The 19,918-nt window shown below is 44.1% G+C and overlaps 1 protein-coding gene and 1 non-coding gene across 6 annotated transcripts in view; both read left to right on the top strand.

The window, feature by feature from the left end:
• LOC140396868 (probable JmjC domain-containing histone demethylation protein 2C) overlaps positions 1 to 19,918 on the top strand; it is an 89,401-nt gene that overhangs the window by 25,965 nt on the left and 43,518 nt on the right. For 4 of the 5 annotated variants that reach the window (XM_072485660.1, XM_072485662.1, XM_072485664.1 and 1 more), the window contains 7 exons: positions 1,961 to 2,089; positions 3,699 to 3,828; positions 7,349 to 8,643; positions 10,266 to 10,414; positions 12,093 to 13,864; positions 15,336 to 15,519; positions 17,173 to 17,390. In XM_072485660.1, the coding sequence (XP_072341761.1) occupies positions 1,961 to 2,089; positions 3,699 to 3,828; positions 7,349 to 8,643; positions 10,266 to 10,414; positions 12,093 to 13,864; positions 15,336 to 15,519; positions 17,173 to 17,390 (3,877 nt within the window). Of the gene's footprint in view, positions 1 to 1,960; positions 2,090 to 3,698; positions 3,829 to 7,348; positions 8,644 to 10,265; positions 10,415 to 12,092; positions 13,865 to 15,335; positions 15,520 to 17,172; positions 17,391 to 19,918 lie in introns of those variants that run through there. The other variant, XM_072485665.1, reaches the window with a different exon arrangement.
• LOC140397422 (U2 spliceosomal RNA) lies at positions 19,660 to 19,853 on the top strand. Its single transcript, XR_011936863.1, has one exon. It is a non-coding gene; the product is annotated as a U2 spliceosomal RNA (small nuclear RNA).

Below are 19,918 nucleotides of genomic sequence, written 5' to 3'. Positions count from 1 at the left end.
GGCTATTGTCACTTTGCCGTGTTTGGGTGCTTGCTGAGTGAAGATTTGCTGCTGTGATCCCTACATTACAACACAAATGACACTTCAGGCAATTAATTGTCTGTCAAGAACTTTGGGTTGCAAGACCATTAATGTGTGTGAGACAAAACATTCTCTTTCTTTTCATTTGGAAAAGCTTTAGTTGATAATCTGTGTCTTCAGGCAGGGCCATCTAAATGTTGTAATACTCACTAAGCTCTTGGCAGGAGCACATGACCAATCAATGTGTTGTTTGAAGCTCACTCCCAAGGATATTACGGCACAGTGAATGGCCTGACATCGCTCAGTTGATGAGGCAGTCTCAAGCAGATGAATATGGGATGGAGATAAATAGGAATAAAGGAGGAGGCCACTGCGTTCCTCAAACCTGATGTGCCATTTATAACTGGATCAAAGGGGGCAGTACGGTGGTTAGCACTGCTGCCGACGGCGCTGAGGACCCGGTTTTGATCCCAGCCCTGGGTCTCTGTTCGTGTGGAGTTTTCACATTTCCCCCATGTTTGCGTGGGTCTCACCCCCACAACCCAAAGATGTGCAGGTTAGGTGGATTAGCCACGCTAAATTGCCCCTTAATTGGAAAAAAATAATTGGGTACTCTAAATTTTAAACAAAATAAATAAATAAATAACTGGATCAAAGTCAGTCACGTGCAGTTATAATCAGCTTCATTATGTTCAGTTCAGCAGTTTTATAGTTCATGGTCCTTTCATTCTTGGACATGGATTTGGACATTCCTTTTCTATTGGAGAGACAGGAACAGGACTGAGTTCCACCTCTACCAGTGTCCTGGCGAGGGTGCTTGATTAGCTGCTGGGTGTCAGTCATTGGAAGTTAGGCGACAACTGCACATCAGGCACTCTATGGTGCTTCATCGTAGTGCTGATGGCAGGTGTAGGAACTGAGGAGTAGCAGACCACACAGTCATTGTGCACTGACTGCTGAATAGGAACACTGGCTATTTATGTGACCAGACACAGATAGAACAAGGAGGGACGCAGTACTGAATATTATCAAAATGGGGCGGGGGGGGGGGGGGGGTTACATTCTAAATTAGTCACCAGTTAATCCAATGGGGAATTAGGGAGAAACTTTACTTCCCACAGAGTGGTCAAAATATGGAACTCAGTCCCATGGAGTGTTTGAGGTGAATAGCACAGATGCATTTCAGGTGAAGTTAAATCAATAAGTGAGGTGGAAAATAATTCAAGGATGTATTGTTGGGTTGGATGGAGCCTGGCTCTGGGCTCTGAACTCAATGCAGTATGTAAATGCTGGGAAATGATGACAAGCAATTTGGAATGGAAACAGACGGAAATCTTCATTGAGCACTCTTGGTTTCTGATAAGATACCAATTGATTTTCGTTTTGAGTACAGTGCTCTCAGAGGGAGTACCACACACCCAAGGATCTTGGATCAGTTCTTGGTTCAAGTTGAGGAGATTGAGCTCTGTGGAGACATTGTAAGCATATTTCAATTGCGCTCAGCTCATTGTGGCATTGACCTTTCTGGAATGGGGATGAGTAAAGATTGATCGAGCTTGACTGTAAACAGCACTGACACTTCAATCAGTTTGCAGACGAGCTGGCTAAGTACATGAAGGAAATAGTAAGAAGTCTTACAACACTAGGTTAAAGTCCAACAGGTTTATTTGGAATCTCTAACTTTCGGAGCTAATGATGAAGGAGTTACGCTCCGAAAGCTACTGATTCCAAATAAACCTGTTGAACCTCAACCTGGTGTTGTCAGACTTCTTACTGTGCCCACCCCAGTCCAACTCTTGGCATCTCCACATCATGAAATATGCTAATGGTGAGGTGGAGGAGATGGGTTTGGAATACAAAAAGAATGGGGCTGCGTGACCTGTGTCTGTGCTTTTAATAATTGGTAATTGAATTGATAGCTTGGTGTTCTTGTGTTCAGATTCTCGATGCTCACAGTGTAGAACCCGCTCTGATACATGTGACTGTGCGTGGAGATGAGGGCCCAGCTCAGTGTGAAGGAAGCAGCTTCAGACCACCACCTCATCAAGCCAGCCCAGACACCAGCCATGTGAGTATCTGCTTACCAGTCTCTGATCTTCCATCTGAAGAGAACTTTTCCAAACAATGGATTTAAAGCTCCAAGCATAGGGACTAACATGTGGGTGGGTGGGAAAATCATTGACTTTGAAGTGCACTCACTTCAGGTTAACAAATGGGATCTGGTGAGCAGTGGGTCTTGATATACTGAGACATGATTGCAGTTGGAAAAAGTGATGAAAGAATCAAATTGTGCACATATGTAGGACCTTGTCCACACCCTTCTCTAATCTCCTTCAGCTCTCCGAAGATCACTGTGCAGCTCCAATTCTGGCCGCTTGCTCCTCCACTGTTGGACATGGCTTCAGATTGCAAATTTCCTTCCGAAACCTCTTCACCTCTCTACTCATCTGTCATTCTCGAAGCTGTTTCTAAAAACCAATCCTCTTGGCCCAAGTTTTTTTTCTTTCCTAGCTTGTTGGCTCAGCCAGTATTTATTGGCCATCCAATTAAGCGGCAATTTAGCATGGACAATCCGCCTACTCAGCACACCTTTGGGTTGCGAGGGTGGGATCTACGCAGACATGGGGAGAATGTGCAAACTCCACACGGACAGTGACCCGGGGCTGGGATCGAACCTGGGACCTCGGCACTGTGCTGCCCTTCAAACTCGGATTTCTTTTAAAACATGATTGCAGCAATCACACACACTAACCCAGGCTTTTAACCCTTACTGCACCAAATACATATAATATGACACATCTGAAATTCCTACATTCATCAGTGACTCGGTGTCATGTTTCCTCTTCCATCACAAGTTTCCTTTCTCTTCTGATGGATCTTTCTGTACGATAGCATCCATTCCTTTTCCTCCTTCCATCATTTTCCTTGCTTCGTTTCTTCATCTTTTGCCATTGTCTTGTTGCTGAAGCATAATTGGCACCTGGATTTCTGTAGAACATGATTCTCTGTGCAGCCATTTCCATGCTGATTGGAAATTGCGTAGATTGTGAATTGCAGGTTTCCCTGGAAATCCTGTAAAATATGACAAATCCCATATGGATGGGATTGTGGAATTAAGGACCTTTTTCTGTGCGTCTTTGAGTCTGTTGTATGTAAACAGCCGGTATCATTGTTCTGACTGGGGTTATCTCCTTGGAGCAGATCAGATAAGGACGAGATGTCAGAGGTGTTGAAAATCATGAATGGTTTTGTTCAAGTCAATTGGAGAAACTGTTTCCAATCACATCAAGGCCAGCAATCGGAGAACGCAAGGTGATTAGCAAAAGAACTATTGGAGACATCACACGGCACATTTATAAACCGTGAATTAAGATGATCTGGAATGTGCCTGGAAGGTGGCAAAGGCATGATCAGTCCCAACTCAGGGCTATTGGAAATATTCCTGAAGGAAAGATTATGGGGAAAGAGCAGGGGAATGTAATTAATTGGAAGGCTCAACCTAAGCCAGCGCAGGCAGGATGGTCTCCTTCTGTGCAGTATCACTCTATTATCATCTCTCCTTTCAGATGCTGCCAGACCTGCTGAGATTTTCCAGCATTTTCTCTTTTGGTTTCAGATTCCAGCATCCCCAGTAATTTGCTTTTATCATTCTATCATTCTCTGTTCTCTATTTTCAGAGACAATTCACAAGCCTGCCCATGCACTGTCAGCCCACATTTCCAAGCCGAGCACAGGACCAGTACAACACTCCGAAGAACACAAAGGGCTCCCTTGCCTGTGAGGATTCCACAAAGTACAGCAGAGAGGGTATGACAAGAGAATTGAAATCCCTGCAGTCACTTAGGTTTTTAATGAACAAGAGAAAGATCCCAAGGAGACTGGATTAATCCCTACCCCTACCCCGAACCGACCTGAAATCCAAAGTGTCTAAATGTAGCCTACAGCTCTTGGGCTCCAGGCAATAAAGATGTTGCTTTTTCAAAAATCTTTTTTAGTCCCAACCCCTCCCCCCACAGGGCCAGTTTGTAACTTGCTTTTATGTTTAGCTTTCACAGAACACTGACCCTAGCCCTGCGATTAACACATTCTGCTGTCTGACCTTTATCCACTGTTACCACCTTCTTTAGTCTTTAACATTACTATTAACACTCCCTTTGTCTTGAGTCCATGTCAAATCTTGTTGTCAAATCTCTCCTAAACTCGGACCTATCCCTGACCTAGCTTGCTTGAGCTGCTTCATTCCCTCTTTGACAGTATAAAATCCATCAGATTTCTACGTCTCAGCTCTGAACAAGAGTCATATTGGACTCGAAATGTTAATCCTGTTTCTCTCTCCACAGATGCTACCAGAGCTGTTGCATTGTTCTCTCGCATTTTCCGTTTTTATTTCAGATTTGCAACATCTGTATTATTTTATTTTCATTGTAAAGATGTTGCTCAATTGCACAGCACAGTGCCAAATTAAACTAATTCTGCCGCTCAATTGGCAACCTCCCTCCAACGCCACAGAGTAGCTGGTACGAGATGTGGGTGAGATCGCCCACTTTTGCATCTGAAATTTGAAACTGAGACACATTAAACCTGAGCTGAGTCAGCTTCACTCTGTATCTGATATATACTCTGCATTAGCCAGGGGTGGCTGATGGGACAAAGGTTAGAAGTGAACTTTATCGTGGTTAATTTTGATCGTGGATATCTACTGAACAAAACAAAAGAACAAAGGACAGTACAGCACAGAAACAGGCCCTTGGGCCCTCCAAGCCTTCGCCGATCACGTGTCCTGTCACGACCAACCGCCTGTATCCTTCTATACCCCGTCTGTTCATGTATCTATCTAGATAAGTCTTAAGTATCGCTGACGTATCTGCCTCAACCACCTCAGTTGGCAGTGCTTTCCAGGCCACCACTACCCTCTGTGGAAAAAACGTTTCCCGCACATCTCCACTGAACATATCCTCCCTCACCTTGAACTTGTGCCCCCTTGTCATTGTAATTTCAGCCCTGCGGAAAAGACCTCTTTCTATTCACCCTATCTAAATCCCTCATAATTTTATAAACTTCTATCAGGTTGCCCCTCAGCCTTCTCTAGGGAGAACAATCGCAATTTATTCAATCTCTCCTCATAGCTAATACCCTCCATACCAGGCAACATTCTGGTAAACTTTCTGTAGTCTCTCCAAAACCTCCACGTCCTTCTAGTAGTGTGGTGACCAGAATTGCACACAGTATTCCAAATGTGGCCTAACCAATGTTCTGTATACGTGTAACATAATTTGCCAACTTTTATACTCAATGCCGCGTCCGATGAAGGCAAGCATGCCATATGCTTTCTTTACCACCATCTCCACCTGTGCTGCCACTTTTAAGGATCTGAGGACTGCAGGCCAAGATCTCTCTGTGTGGCTCTGCTGATGGTTCTGACATTTATTTTATAGCTCCCATCTGAAGATAAGGAAGTATGCTGGTGAATGCTCCAATAATAGTGCATCATCTCAACTGTCTGTATGATGCACTTGCTCCATTACATGTTTTGAATTCCCTTTACTGAGAACTACCTGGAGGTGTGATGCATTTGGAAATTGGCGTTTCAAAGTGCTTGTGAAGACTGTCGAGAAGAATTGCAAAAACATTCCCCAGATCTGGGACACCAAGCCCATTCCTTCCACAGTAAGAAGTCTTACAACACCAGGTTAAAGTCCAACAGGTTTGTAGCAAATCACTAGCTTCCGGAGCGCAGGTGAGGAAGGAGCTGAGGTGAGGAAGAGCTGCTCTCCGAAAGATACTGATTCGAAACAAACCTGTTGGACTTTAACCCTGGTGTTGTAAGACTTCAGCCCAGTCCAACGCCGGCATCTCCATATCATTCCTTCCACAGGCCATGCCCAAATGATTCAATCATTTGTAAATATTTGACTCCCAAAGGTGATGGATCAAATTCCAGAAAACAAATCTAGGCAGGGAAAATGCTGTTCCCATTACCACCTTCTCCAGTTCTCCAGCAACTTAGTGATACAATAACAAGTTGCATTTATGTAGTGTCATAATAAAAGAACCCAGATTGTGATCAAATGAAATTTGGCATCGAGGCACATGAAGAAGATATTAGGACAGGTGACCAAAAGCTTGGTCAAGTAGGTAGATTTGAAAGCGTGTCTTTAAAGAGAAAAGAAGAGGGGGAGGAGTGCAGGGAGGGTTTTCTGGAGCTTGGGGTCTGAGCAGCTGAAGGCATGGCTTCCAGCGGTGGCATGAAGAAAATTGCAGGTGCACAAGCGGCCGGAATTGGGGATGCGCAGAGAACTCTGAGAGTTGCAGGGCTGGAGAAGGTTACCGAGATATGGAGGGCCAAGACCATGGAGGGATTTGAACAGTAGAATGAGAACTTTTAATTTGAAGTTTTGCTGGATGGACCAGGAGTTACTGGAGGTCAGTGAGCACAAGGGTAAGAGTTGAGTGGAACTTAATGCATGTTAGGATACAAGGTTTCTTTTTTTTAAACAAATTTATAGTACCCAATTATTTTTTTCCAATTAAGGGGCAATTTGGGGGCGAAACCCACGCAAACACGGGGAGAATGTGCAAACTTCACACGGACAGTGACCCAGAGCCGGGATCGTACCTGGTGCCGTGAGTCAGCAGTGATAACCACTGTGCCAACCTGCTGCCCCGGATGCAGCACTGCTAACCACCGTGCTGCCCTACAGGCTTTATTTTGATGGGGAGTAGTGAGAATAGAGTCAAGGTAGCTACCCTAATAGAATGATACAGTGGCGTGTTTCACCTACTTTTGTTACCTTCCATGATCATGGTGGTTTCACTGTTGCTGTCCATTATTCACTTTTTCTGGCTTGTGCCCCTGATAAATGATTGGAGCAGGGTTCCTGATTGGCCTTTGCCTATCTGTCATAATGGTACCATTGTAGAGGTGAAAGAGCAGCATTTACATAGCACCTTCCAGACAGTAAAACCAGTAACATTTGTCTGCCAAAATTTGATACTCAACTACAGAAGGAGATATTTGGACGTTTGACCAAAAACCAACAAAGAGATACATTTCAAGGATCACCGTAAAAGAAGCAGAAAGAGATGGAGAGGTTGAGTGAGGGCATTTAGAGTTTCAAGCTGAAGACATGGTTGCCAGTGTTTGAAGAATAAACATTAGGGATGTGCACAAGGCTATACTTGCCTAAGATTGGCTTAGGCAAAACTGCTTCAATGAAGCCTAGAATCCTGGGTGGGATGGTAGTGCTATTCATTTACCTACCAAGAGAGAGGCAGTTGAATTCCTCTAAAGATATGCATATATTAATGCTCAGCCTTCCTTTCCCAGGTAATGTATTCTCTGAAGAAGCAGAGATGAAAAATAACAAGAGGAAGTTGAACCACAGTGATGGAAGTGACATCAGCCTAGCAAAGCTGCCAAGAGCATGCCATAACTCTGTTCCAAGACTGGAAAATGGCAATGTGTGGATTCCACTGGGCACCGAGAAACTGGATAGAAAGGGAGTACCATTGCTCCGACATGAACTCCACAAACAAGTGGAGGAGATGGGATGGGGAGTATGTGATGACAGCAACCAGTCTAAAACGTCTCCCCAAGCAGAACAGTTTGTGGAAAATATGGCATCACTATCCCGAGAGAATGAAGGAAAGCAGAACAATGGTGGCCAAGTGCAATCAAAGCTAAGTTGTTGCAAAAGTGAAAAGAGATTAGTGCAATCTTATTGGACAGGGGATCACAACATATCTAGTCACAAAAAGCCCATGACATTTCAGAACCATCTGGAAGACATTGAAAAAGCGCCAGTCACATTATCCATGTATAAACTAAAGAATGAGAACTGGCGAGATAGTAATATATTAATTACTGCGCAAGATGATAAAAAAATGGGCACCTTGAAAGGCCCTTTGCAATCTTCATTTGAAGGTCAAGTGTTGCAGAATTCAAATGTCGAATCAGAAGGATTATTGAGTTTACTTAGCCGATCAGGTTGCAATAAATCACCTGGCCAAATAGAGCAGAATGCCAGAGATGCACTTTGTAAAGTTTCTTCAACTTCTATTGACAGTCGGCAACTAAGACTGAGCTCCCAGCAGAACTTGAAACATCCATTACATGAAGGCAACACAGCTGATACAGCAGAAAAGACATTGTTGTTGAACAAGAATGACCCATTGTCATCATATAATAGATCCAGAGTTTCGGAGGACACATGGCATCCACTTTACTCTTCACCTGTATCCAGTGCAGTTTGTAACCCCTTGCTTGCTTCACATATGAGCGCAGGAATGGGATTAAGCAGCTATTCACATTTAAATACTCATTTTCCACACTTGAGCACCAAGCCACCCAGTGGGATTCCATCATCTCTCTCCTCCGTGATTACCAGCAAGCCTCAGTTGGACTCCACTTACAGCAGTAGTCTTGGACCTCATCTGTTTTCTTACGGTTGTTACCATCCAAAGCATCTACAGACTTGCAGCCAGGCCCAACTGGCTGCAGTTTACGGACAGCTTAATCTCTATCCCATGACGTGGCAAAATGTGAACATGGACATTCACTCGGACCCAAGGTTGCCTGTCTCTCATCAGGGCTATGTCAATGGGCAAAGCACCTTCAATATGGTTAGTTTTTGTACTCTGCCACCTTTGACATTTTTGGTATGAAAAAGATCCAAAAATATTGGAACTGCAAAGGTCAGTCAGGATCTGACAGACAAAATCGGGTTTGTGGTGGAACTCGACATGACAACAAAAACACAGAGGTTAGAGAGCAATAACAGATAGTGCAGGGATACCAAACACTGTGACAAAGAGGACACTCATGGGCTTTTGAGTTTATAACCAGACTCTGGAATGCAGGAGCAAAGTCGAAAGGACTGTGCACTTGGTAAAAATAATTATACAACATCCCCAATACCCTGTTCTCCCAAAATTAAGGAACAAAATCTCCTTTCAGATGCACCATACATTTTTTGAAAAATTTAGAGTACCCACTTTCTTTTTTTCCTATTAAGGGGCAATTTAGCATGGCCAATCCACCTACACTGCACATCTTTGGGTTGTGGGGATGAGACCCACATAGACACAGGGAGAATGTGCAAACTCCACACGGACAGTGACCCAGAGCCAGGATCAAACCTGGGGCCTCGGCACCGTGAGGCAGCAATACTAACCACTGTGCCACCGTGCTGCCTAGTTGCACCATACATGACCACTGTACATTATAACCAGTGAAGCACTTGTTGAAGTCACTTATGTAATGTGAGAAAACCTGGTGGCCAATGTATGCACAGCAAGATACCATAGGCAGCAGTGATGTAAATAACTGGAGAATACATTTTCAATCATGTTGTTTGAGGGAGATATGTTGGCTTGGACACCACAAGAACTATGGGTTCTCTCATATCCAGCACAGATGCCTCAGGGCTTCAGCTGAGCAAATGATCTGGTCCAGTTTCCATGTGCAGCCTTTGTGAAATTTGCTGGCTGTGCTGCAAACATACTTAGCCACAATGTCTAAACAAGAAAAGGGAAAATTAGTCAAAGCACATGCTTGCTCATTATCCAGTCATCCTTGCATGCATAATCATGGAGTGAAAACCAGATGGAACATGGATTTGGTTTTGTAGCCTTCAAACAAAGATTCAAATTCAATATCGCCACTTGTCATAGTATGTCATTTACAGCTATCAGGAAACGATAAACAGCCAAAAAAAGAGAAAGTTCAGGGGGGTGACCTCATAGTGTAGAATTATAGAACGTTTTGACAGTCAATAGAAAGAAGATTTTTACTTCAGGGGAGTCCAACATTAGAGGCCATAATTATGGAATAGTCCTGAGTGCAACGGAATTCGGCAGGAACGCTTTCACCCAGAGACCATTAAAATGTGGCACTGCCGCATGCAGTTGTTGAGCTGAATAGTATCTATGCAGAGAAGTGGAAGCTGGGAATAAATAAATGAGGGTGAAGGGATTATAGTGAGAGTTGGATGAAAAAGGATGGAAGAGGCTCAAGTGGAGCATAAACACCATTATGGAAAAGTGGGTTAAATAGCCTGTACATCCTGTGATTACATATCCTGTAAGACAGCTATTCCTGACATGCGTTCAAGTGCTTCACTAAAAGCTGAAGGGAAATTCTATGAGGCACTTTGACTCTGCTATTGACTGAATAATTGATTATTTACATTGCAAACCTTAGTGCAAATGAGTTATGATATTGTTGTATGTGATCTGTTGAACAGGGCCTTCTGAACCCATGGTCCTTCCATCAGTTCCAGAATAAAATAGCCGAAAACCATCCAGCATTGAGTCAGTTTGCCAGCAAATTCAACAATAAGGAGCTCTTGGCAACTTCAAGTTCAAAAGCAAGTTCCACTTATTTTTACCAAGAGTAAGTAGGATTTTGGTTTTGGGGACGACGGTTCAGATAAGTTGATGTAGCTCAAGCAGCATCTATTTCACAAGTGTTCTTTTTCATTCCATATGTTTAGACTCAGTTATAACTTTCGATGATGTGTAGGATCTTCATTGATTTATTTGTTCGATATATTGGTTGGTCAGCTTCACCTTTTGGCGAATCTGCTTTCTTTTGACTTCAATTGGAAAGCTGTTCAGTGAGGCTGTTGCGAGCTCACTGAGCTACTGGGCTTCTTGCACTCTATTAGCAATGAGTGTAACATGGCTGCTTCCAGTCAGTGCCCCCTGGCAGAGGTCACCAAACTAGGGCAAGCCAGGTTGGACCTTTCCGTACATGTTTGCACTTCAGTCCAAACAGAGGCTGAGCTGATATTGGATGTTTTATCATTGAAAGTCAAAATTATCCTCAATACCTCATTGGACTTGGGCTCATTGTGTTCTTTTTGTCTGTCATTATCAGATCTTGGTCTGCCATCACTCACCCTGTTGTACCAGCTACTTCCTTAAGCTCAGGTTTGAGGGTTCGAAGGGTGAATTGACCAGCTGTATGCTGGCTGGTTGGTTTGTCAGTACACCTCAACCCACTAATCCCTCCTATCCTTGGTCGAAGCTGTCTGTAATTTCAAGGTTGTGCAGGCTTTCTCCACGAGCCACCAAACTGGGTCCTTCTTAGCTCCAGACTGCACAACCTCATTTTGGGCTGCAAATGGCAGTGAGTCATGGACCTATGTAGAAATTCAAAGGCCACTCAGCTAGTTGTATCTTCGTATCTCAATTCCCTCTTCAAAACGGCCTTCCACCAAAAAAAATGCCATAGAAACAAAATGCTGGACGCAAGTCAGCAAATCAGGCAGTATCTGTGGAGAGAAAAACACAATTAATGTTTCATATGGTGACCTATCCTCAAACCGGGTGAGATATACAACAGATTTTAAATATGTATAGAAGCAGGGAAAGGAGGAAGGGAGAAACAAACAAAGGAAAGGTTTGTTATAAAGTGGAAGACATGAGAGATTGAATGACCAGAGATTTTATCTTAGACCTCAGAGATCGACCGCCACCATCCCCTTATTCCTCATTATGGGACTGTGGCCACAAGTTCTACATTCACCATTATCGAGCCTGTCAAGCCCTCGAAGAATTATATACTGTTCAATGACATCACCTCTCATTATTCCAAGCTCCAGTGAACATAGAAGCTACAAAGGGGTAGCTGTTGTCGAGGAGTAGGGAGATCTGAATTCCATCCTTGATTAGCCTTTAGTGTTCTGCTGGCATGGAGGTTGCCTGCAATCCAGTAAAAGGCAGCAAAATAAGCAAACAACTGCCTCAATATTCATGCAAATGAATTGTGGTTAGAAATGGAGTAAGACTTATTGGCTTCCAAATGACAACAGTCGTCCAAAGTGACAGTTCCTCCAATGGCTTAGCGGGGAAATTAACCATTAAAGCAAGGAGTATTGCAGCTTTAATCCCTGCACTGCACTTGTACCAGCCGGGGCAAGGTGGAGTGATGCTGATGGTGTGCGAACCTGAGTCTTAATGCCCTGCTGTCCAAGAGACTTCCCAGAAGTAGGTTGAGAAGCAATGCTGAGCACTGTAAGAAAGTCATCATCTGTGAAATAACAATGTACCTTCTCTTGTGCTTCCAGAGATGTGAATGGCACAAAGCTGTGTGGGGATTTTTTACATCCCTTTCAGCATAGTCTGAAAGTCCAAGGTATTCCAAGTTCAAAAGCTGGCATTCAACCAGCATCGGAGGTCCAGCTGTGCAACAAAGTCCTGTTCAAACAGAGCCTGGGTTCACATGACCCACTGGAATCAAGAAATGCAAAGGGAGACAATTCAGTTATGGTGGCAGAGACCAGAGACGTGAAGCCACTCTCATTGGCCCTGAGGAATGAGCAGAGGACCAAATCTGGAGAACATTCTTCGATTTCTCGAAATGCCAGGCCAACTGGGAGCAGTAAACTATGCTCCACATCTGCTTTGGACTTGACATTGTTGAAATACACTCCCGATTTTGCCAGCAAGTTTGAATTTAACAGCCGAGACCAACTGTTTGCCAGTGACGGAGGGCAAAGTGATCTAAATTTAGAAGCAACTTCCTTGTATTCAGCTGTTGGCGATACTATTCCGCAACCATCTTCCTTGCGTGAACTGCCAAGAGAAAGTGCCGAAAAGATGAAAGATCACAATTTCCAATACAAAAAATCCATTTCATTGTTTCAACAGAATTCATTCGACACCACGGAGAACTATCAAGACTTGAGTTGTGGTTACCTTGAAGAGAAATATGACTTGGCCAAGGTCCAAACTTTACCTCTACTTGTTGCACCAGTAGAGGTACATCACCACATGCAGCACTCATTGATAATGCCAGCATTGAAGGCTCCCACATTAACTAAAATTTCAAAAGATCCTGTGAACATCGATTCTGTTAGAAATTGTAAACATGGAAGACCGGTGCCTGAGGAAACAGGTGACCATTTTGACATTCCTGACAAAGCTTATGTTTATAATCAAATACCCACGACACTCTGCCCTCCAGCATTGGCAAAACAAATTACACCCATTCCACAGATGGAATTAGCTGGAAAGGTAGACAAAGGCACATACGCCAGGACCGATGTTAACAGGAACATACATCAAGAGGCGAAGACCAGCTGCAATTCTTTCAATAAAGAACACCTCTCCAGCTCACCGAGCCCTGTGCAAAGTACTCAAGGTTTGGAACACTATAAAGACAATTTGCCTGTCTTAAATGATACCTTAAACACCAAAAGAATTAGCCATGTAACCAGTCCCACAGATTACTACACACCCAAAAAATACAAGGCATCCAGGGCAGAAACTCCCTATTTCAAGAAACCCAGTGAGCTTTCTGCAGGGGAGATGAAAACCAATAGTGCAAAAAAGGAGATGAATTTGCCAGAAATAGCACCACCCAGTGTTTCTCTAGTCAAGCATGTTTCCAGTCAGGATACTTCGAGCGCTGGGTCACCTTCGCAGTCCAATCTGCACAATTGCCACACAAAGTTGAAGAAAGCGTGGCTCACACGGCATTCAGAAGAAGACAACACAAGGAAGCAGCAAGAAAGGCACATCAATGAGACACTTTCAGGACAGGTTGTTTCCGAAGGATTGGAGGCGGAACCTGCTGCCTTGCTAAATAATTCAAAGCAGAGGGAAGAAAGCATGAAGAGGCAAACAGCCAAAAGGAGCTGGGACACTGAGTATAGTGACCTTGAAGACAATGGACACTGGTTAAGGACAAGACGAGAAGGCAAGCTCTCAGACCAACACCAGTCAGGTCAAGCCTTGGAGAAGAAGGTGAAAAACAGCAGGAAGGTGGAGGAAGAACTGAGAGGAGATCAAAATCTGAGCAGAAAACTGGACAGAGAAAATGGCCACATTAAGAAAGGTATGAGTGTGTGCAGGGTAGGCGGATTGCCCCTTAATTGGAAAAAATGAATTGGGTACTCTAAATTTATTTAAAAAAAGAAAGGTATGAGTGGTGTTGAGATTTTCTTCTTCTGACTTTGAATGACATACAAACAGGCCATTCAGCCCGACTGTCCCTTTCTGTGTTTATGTTCTACATGCACCTACTTTATCTGACTCACCAACATGTTCTATTCTCCCTCGTGTTTAGCTTCCCCTGAAATGCTTCTCTTCACCTCAACCCCTCCCTGTGGTCATGTGCTCCACATTCTCACCACTCTCTGGATAAAGATCTGACACCTAAACACTCCCTGTTGGATTTAGCAGTCATGATTTGATATTTTGGTCTCTCATTCTGGTCTTCGCAAATTGAATTATCTCTCTATATCAACCCAATCAAAATAGGTGGTGACAATCTCAATCAAGTCATTCCCTCAGCCATTTATTTGCTGGAGGCGAAAGGCCCAGCCAGTTCAATTGTTCCTGATAGGTATAACCCCTCAGTCCTATAAAGTAGAACCGTTTTGCATTTTTTCTTGTGCCTCTATGTACTTTTTATAAGTTGAAGACCAGAATTTTGCACCAGGTTTTGATGTAGTTTCAGAAATGTTCGATACAAGTTTAATTGCTTCTTTTCAATTCAATCCCTTGTGAAATGAAGCTGCAGGACTTGTTTTTTTAAATGTCCTTATTAAGATGCTTTTAGTGATTTGTGTAATATGTAATAAATTGTCTTTTCTGTTTAGTTTTCACTCTCTCTCTCTTTGTCTAACGTGGGGATTATGGTTTCATGTATCTTCAGGAAATGGTGTGTGTTTGCAGGATATTTACTTGCTGGCAGGTGTCACTGGATAGAGCACAGGAGTCCATTATATTGTTGCCAACGATTGTTGGACACAGTCCTGGAGGTTACGACAGCATCTACTGACCTTCTTAGTCAAGCTTTACCCCATCTCTGACACTACTTAGATAAATGGAGGTTCTCCGAGCAGATCGATAACCAAATTGCTTGCATAAGCGACCTGGAGATTAACCTTTATTCATGAAGACTCCAAGGTAACCCTGGAGGATTGCTAACCCAATGTGCAGGGGTCTGGAAGGCATATCTAGCCTCATGTTCTAAGAACATGAATTAAGACTGTCCAAGGGTAGCAGACATGGGGTATCTCTCTGTTCTGTTTCTAACGCTGCATCACTGAACCGTGACGGTTTATCACAGCAGATGGTTGGGAAGGAAGAGGATAGAGTTTTTCCTTGGGGGTGAGGAGTTGTCCCCATTCATCCAACTTTACCTTGGTGCAAGAATCCCAGAAATGGTAGAGAAAACATGTTGTCGCTGATATAATGGAGAATCTATCTGGAAATTGATCTGATTGATTTATTTGAAACTTGGCATATTTGTGAATGGTGAGAAAGGTCACTGTTACTGCATTTTCTTGTGTGTCGAGTAGATCAATCACATGTGCCATCACCCATGCTTATCAAGAGCGCAGGAGATTCCTTCCTCCAAGATGTCCCTTGCACTGAACTTTTCACCAACATCCCTCGCTGCCGTGACTGCTGGCCAAGTCGCATTAGAAAGGGACAAGACGTCCCTCCACTGTCCTCTTCCTGCAGGTTCATGCATCTCCGCAGGTATTTCACACAAATAAATGTGAGCTACATAAAGTGTTGTATAAGTTTCAGTCAGAATTTATTCTGAAAATACATTCAGGGATGTGGGTGTTGCTGGCTCGGGCAGCATTTATTGTCTATCTCGAATTGCCCTTGAGAAGCTGCTTTCTTGAATCCCTGAAGTCCATGTAGTGTAGGTACACCCACTGTGCTGTTAGGGGGGGCGGGGTGGGGGTGGGGGGGGGGAGTCCCAGCTACAGTGAAGGAACGGCCATATATTTCCAAGTCAGGGTGGTAGGTGACTTGGAGGGGAACCTCCAGGTGGTGGGGTTCCCAGGTTTCTGCTGTCATTGTCCTTCTAGATGGTAGTGGTCATGAGTTTGGAAGGTGCTGTCTGAGGAGCCTTGGTGAGTTATTGATGCTACTGTGCATCAATGGTGGAGGAATTGAATGTTTGTGGAAGGGGGAGCAATCAAGTTTGACTTCTTTGTCTTGGAAGGTGTTGAGCTTCTTGAGTGTTGTTGGAGCTGCACTCATCCAGGCAAGTGGAGAATATTCCATTAAACTCCTGACTTGTGCTTTGTAGCTGGTGGACAGGCTTTGGCGAGTCAGGAGGTGAGTTACTCACCACAGGATTCCTAAACTCTGACCTGCTCGTCACCACAGTATTCATATGACGAGTCCACTTCAGGTTTGATTCTGACTATTCTCTCTCATTCACTCACTGCACCCTTTCCTCAGCTAGGCAGCCCCATTGCCCATGACACTCATGCTATCTTCCACAAATGTTTTCCACTGAACGTAACCTTGCATTTATAACAGCACCGTAAACAGTAAAACGTCCCAAGGTGCTTCACAGGAGCATTTCAAGCCAAATTTGACACTGATCCACAAACAGAGGTATTCAAAAGACTTAGTTGTAGGTGTGAATTTGAAGAAGTGTTTAAAGGAGGGAGGGGCACAGGTTTGAGGAAAGGAATTCTGGCGCTCGGGGCTTCAGTATTAATGGGATGGACAACAATGGGATTGAGAGGCCAGTGCAGATATCGTTGTGGGAAGGTGGGCAGGTTTGAGAGGCTGGACAAAGTTACACTGACAGGGCGGGCAGAGGCCATGGAGGGATTTGTAAAGAAGGATGAGGATTTTCAAAATGAAGTGTTGCTTGTTTGGCAACTAATGGAGCTTGTGTAGCAATTTGCTCCTCGATTTGTGCCAATGCTGTCCCATCTATGAAACAGCCTGAGATTTGACCAAAGTTGAAATGAATTGCTCACTATGTACCAGCTGTAAACTCACGTTGATGGGGCTTCAACAAGCAAAAAGTCAGATTGTTGCTCAGTGATCAATCGATTGAGGAAATAAGTTGTTTCAGAAAGTACAAAACATTTGGGTGCTTCTACTTCTGCTCCATCATGTTAGATTCATAACTTTTTGGATCAAGTTATTGAATAGAGGAAGTTTGGTGTTTTTTCTTTCGTTGGCTTTGGTTATTTCCTGCTGAGATATCCCTCGACCTGTCAATTTGCTGGCAATTGGGATGTGATTTGAGAGAGTTGCTAATGGAATAGCCATTCAGCATTGGCCCACAACCTAGGGGAGAAATATTCACTGTTCACAGCCAAGAGCTTGTTCCCTCTCACATGTCTCTCTGACTATCTTTATTTCTTTTGTCAGGCTGTCCATCAGCAGGAATGGAGGTCTGAAGGCTGAAGGATTCTCTACGGAAGACCAGCTCAATGAAGAAGCTCCACTGGAACCAATGGCCAGCGCCACAGAGACTGTTTTGGATCCTGAAACCTCCGCCTACATCTTGACACACGTGGGCGATCCATTCTGTGACCTTGTACTGTCTGAACAAAGCTTGCTGAAGCAGATCAGCAAAAGCTACAATGGTAAGTTGATGGCCAGGAACAATCAATGTTCCTGGCTTTTGTGAATAATTGTACTGAATGGCAACTTTAGCTGAATCTCTCTTCAGAGGGGCCCATATACATATTAGAAGGATCATAGAAATCACTCAGCAATGGACCACAGGAAGAGGCCATTTGGGCCATCATCTGTCTATGCCAGCTCTGTGCAAGAACTCAGCTTGTCCTTCTCCCTTGCCCTTTCATAGAATCATAGAATTTACAGTGCAGAAGGAGGACATTCGGCCCATCAAGTCTGCACCGGCCCTTGGAAAGAGTACCCTACTCAAGCCCACACCTCCACCCTATCCTCAAAACCCAGTAACCCCACTGAACTTTTTTGGACAGTAAGGGCAATTTGGCATGGCCAATCCACCTAACCTGCACATCTTTGGACTGTGGGAGGAAACTGGAGCACCCGGAGGAAACCCATGCACACACGGGGAGAACGTGCAGACTCCGCACAGTGACCCAAGGTGGGAATCGAACCTGGGACCCTGGAGCTGTGAAACAACTGTGCTAGCTACTGTGCTGCCCCTACAAAGTGACCTTTCATCAAACTCGTCAAGGCATTGATTGAATCTGGCTCCACAAAACTCTGGGGCAGTGCATTCCAGAACTCAACCACTCACTGTTCCTCTTATTGCTGTTGGTTAGTTTGCCAATGTCCTTTCATTGGGATCCTCTGGTTCTTGACACTTCTGCCAATGGAAACAGTTTCTCTCCATTTACTCCGTCGAGACCCCTCATGATTTTCAACACGTCTATCTTCTCGATCTTTGTTTCTCTGAGGAGAACAACCTCTCTTTCTTCCATTTATCCATGCAGCTGAAATCCCCGGAAACATTCACATAGATCTTTTCTGCACCAACTGTAAAACCTTCACATCCTTCCAAACATCCGACATCCAGCAGTGGACACAATACTCTACTTGAGTTGCTTTTGTACTCTATGCTCCTATTTGTAAAGGCCAGGATCCTCTACACCCTTTAAAAAAAAAAAATTTAGAGTACCCAATTCATTTTTTCCAATTTAAGGGGCAGAATGTGCAAACTCCACACGGACAGTGACCCAGAGCCAGGATTGAACCTGGGACCACTGCGCTGTGAGACAGCAGGGCTAATCACTGCGCCACCTTGCGGCCCTCCTCTACATTCTTTTTAACTGCTTTCTAAACGTGTCCTGTATCCTTCAATGATTTGTACAGGTAAACCCCCATGGCCGTTTGCTTTTGCATCACCTTCAGAATTATATCCTTTATTTTTGCTGCCCATCCTTGTTCCTTGAACACTATGTTTATCTGCCACATGATGAATACCTCACCAGCATATGACGTCAAGAAGTCTATCGCTATCTCCTTTACAGTTCACATTACAACGTCTTTTGTCATCTGCAAATTTTGAATTTGGCACCTCACCACACCCAAGCCTTGGCCATGAATACTGATCAAGAAAAGCAGCTGTCCAAGTAAATCATCCAAGTGCTCACTTCACATCCATGAGTATCGTCCATGTGTAGCAACAAGCTAATTCATAGTGTCACCCCAGGTCATCACATAAAGCTTTTCCTTTTTTATTTTATTTTAGAGTATCCAATTTTTTTTTTTCTCCCAATTAAGGGGCAATTTAGGCATGGCCAATCCACCTAACCAGCACATGTTTGGGTTGTGGGGGCAAAACCCACGCAAACACGGGGAGAATGTGCAAACTCCACACGGACAGTAACCCAGAGCCGGGATCGTACCTGGGACCTCGGCACCGTGAGGCAGCAGTGCTAACCCACTGCACCATCGTGCCTTTCCTAGCCAGACTGAGTGGCCAACAATCAGTTAATTATTCAATGAATGGCCTGATACTGGGAAGTTCCAAGCAACAAAGGGACCTTGGTGTGTTTGTCCATAGATCGCTGAAGGCAGAAAGGCAGGTTAATAGGGTGGTGATAAAGGCATATGGGATCTTTAATTAATCGAGGCATAAATTAGGGAGCAGTGGATTTGAGGAAAATGCTTTTACCCAGAGGATGGTGACGGTCTGGAATGCACTGTCTGGGAGGGTGGTAGAGGTGCATTGCCTCACATCCTTTAAACAGTACATGCATGAGCACTTGGCATGTCATAACATTCAAGGCTATGGGCTAAATGCTGGCAAGTGGGAATAGGTAGGCAGGTCAGGTGTTTTTCATGTGCCAAGGCAGACTTGATGGGCAGAAGGGCCTCTTCTATGCTGTATGGTTTTGTGATTAGAAGTTGCAATTCATCGCTTCTCGGCCTTTTGGCTAAGATCAAGTGTCTGTAGATTGAGCCTTTGGTTCAGATCTGGTATGTCTCTCGTGTGGGGACCATGAATTCGATTCAATTTGAATTAGTTTTTTGGAGCAGGCGAGGAGCTGGATTAGGGGTTAGCCCCTGACCCACACTCTGAGCCCTGGCTTGGTAACTCAGAAAACATTTTATGAAAAAAAAAGAAGTTGCAATTCCAGGATTCCCCTTCCATGTTTCTGAGGTTAAATTCTGT

The sequence above is a fragment of the Scyliorhinus torazame genome, chromosome 20, assembly GCF_047496885.1.
Source record: "Scyliorhinus torazame isolate Kashiwa2021f chromosome 20, sScyTor2.1, whole genome shotgun sequence".
NCBI lineage: Eukaryota > Metazoa > Chordata > Chondrichthyes > Carcharhiniformes > Scyliorhinidae > Scyliorhinus > Scyliorhinus torazame.
This window is presented reverse-complemented; position numbering and strand designations above follow the sequence as displayed.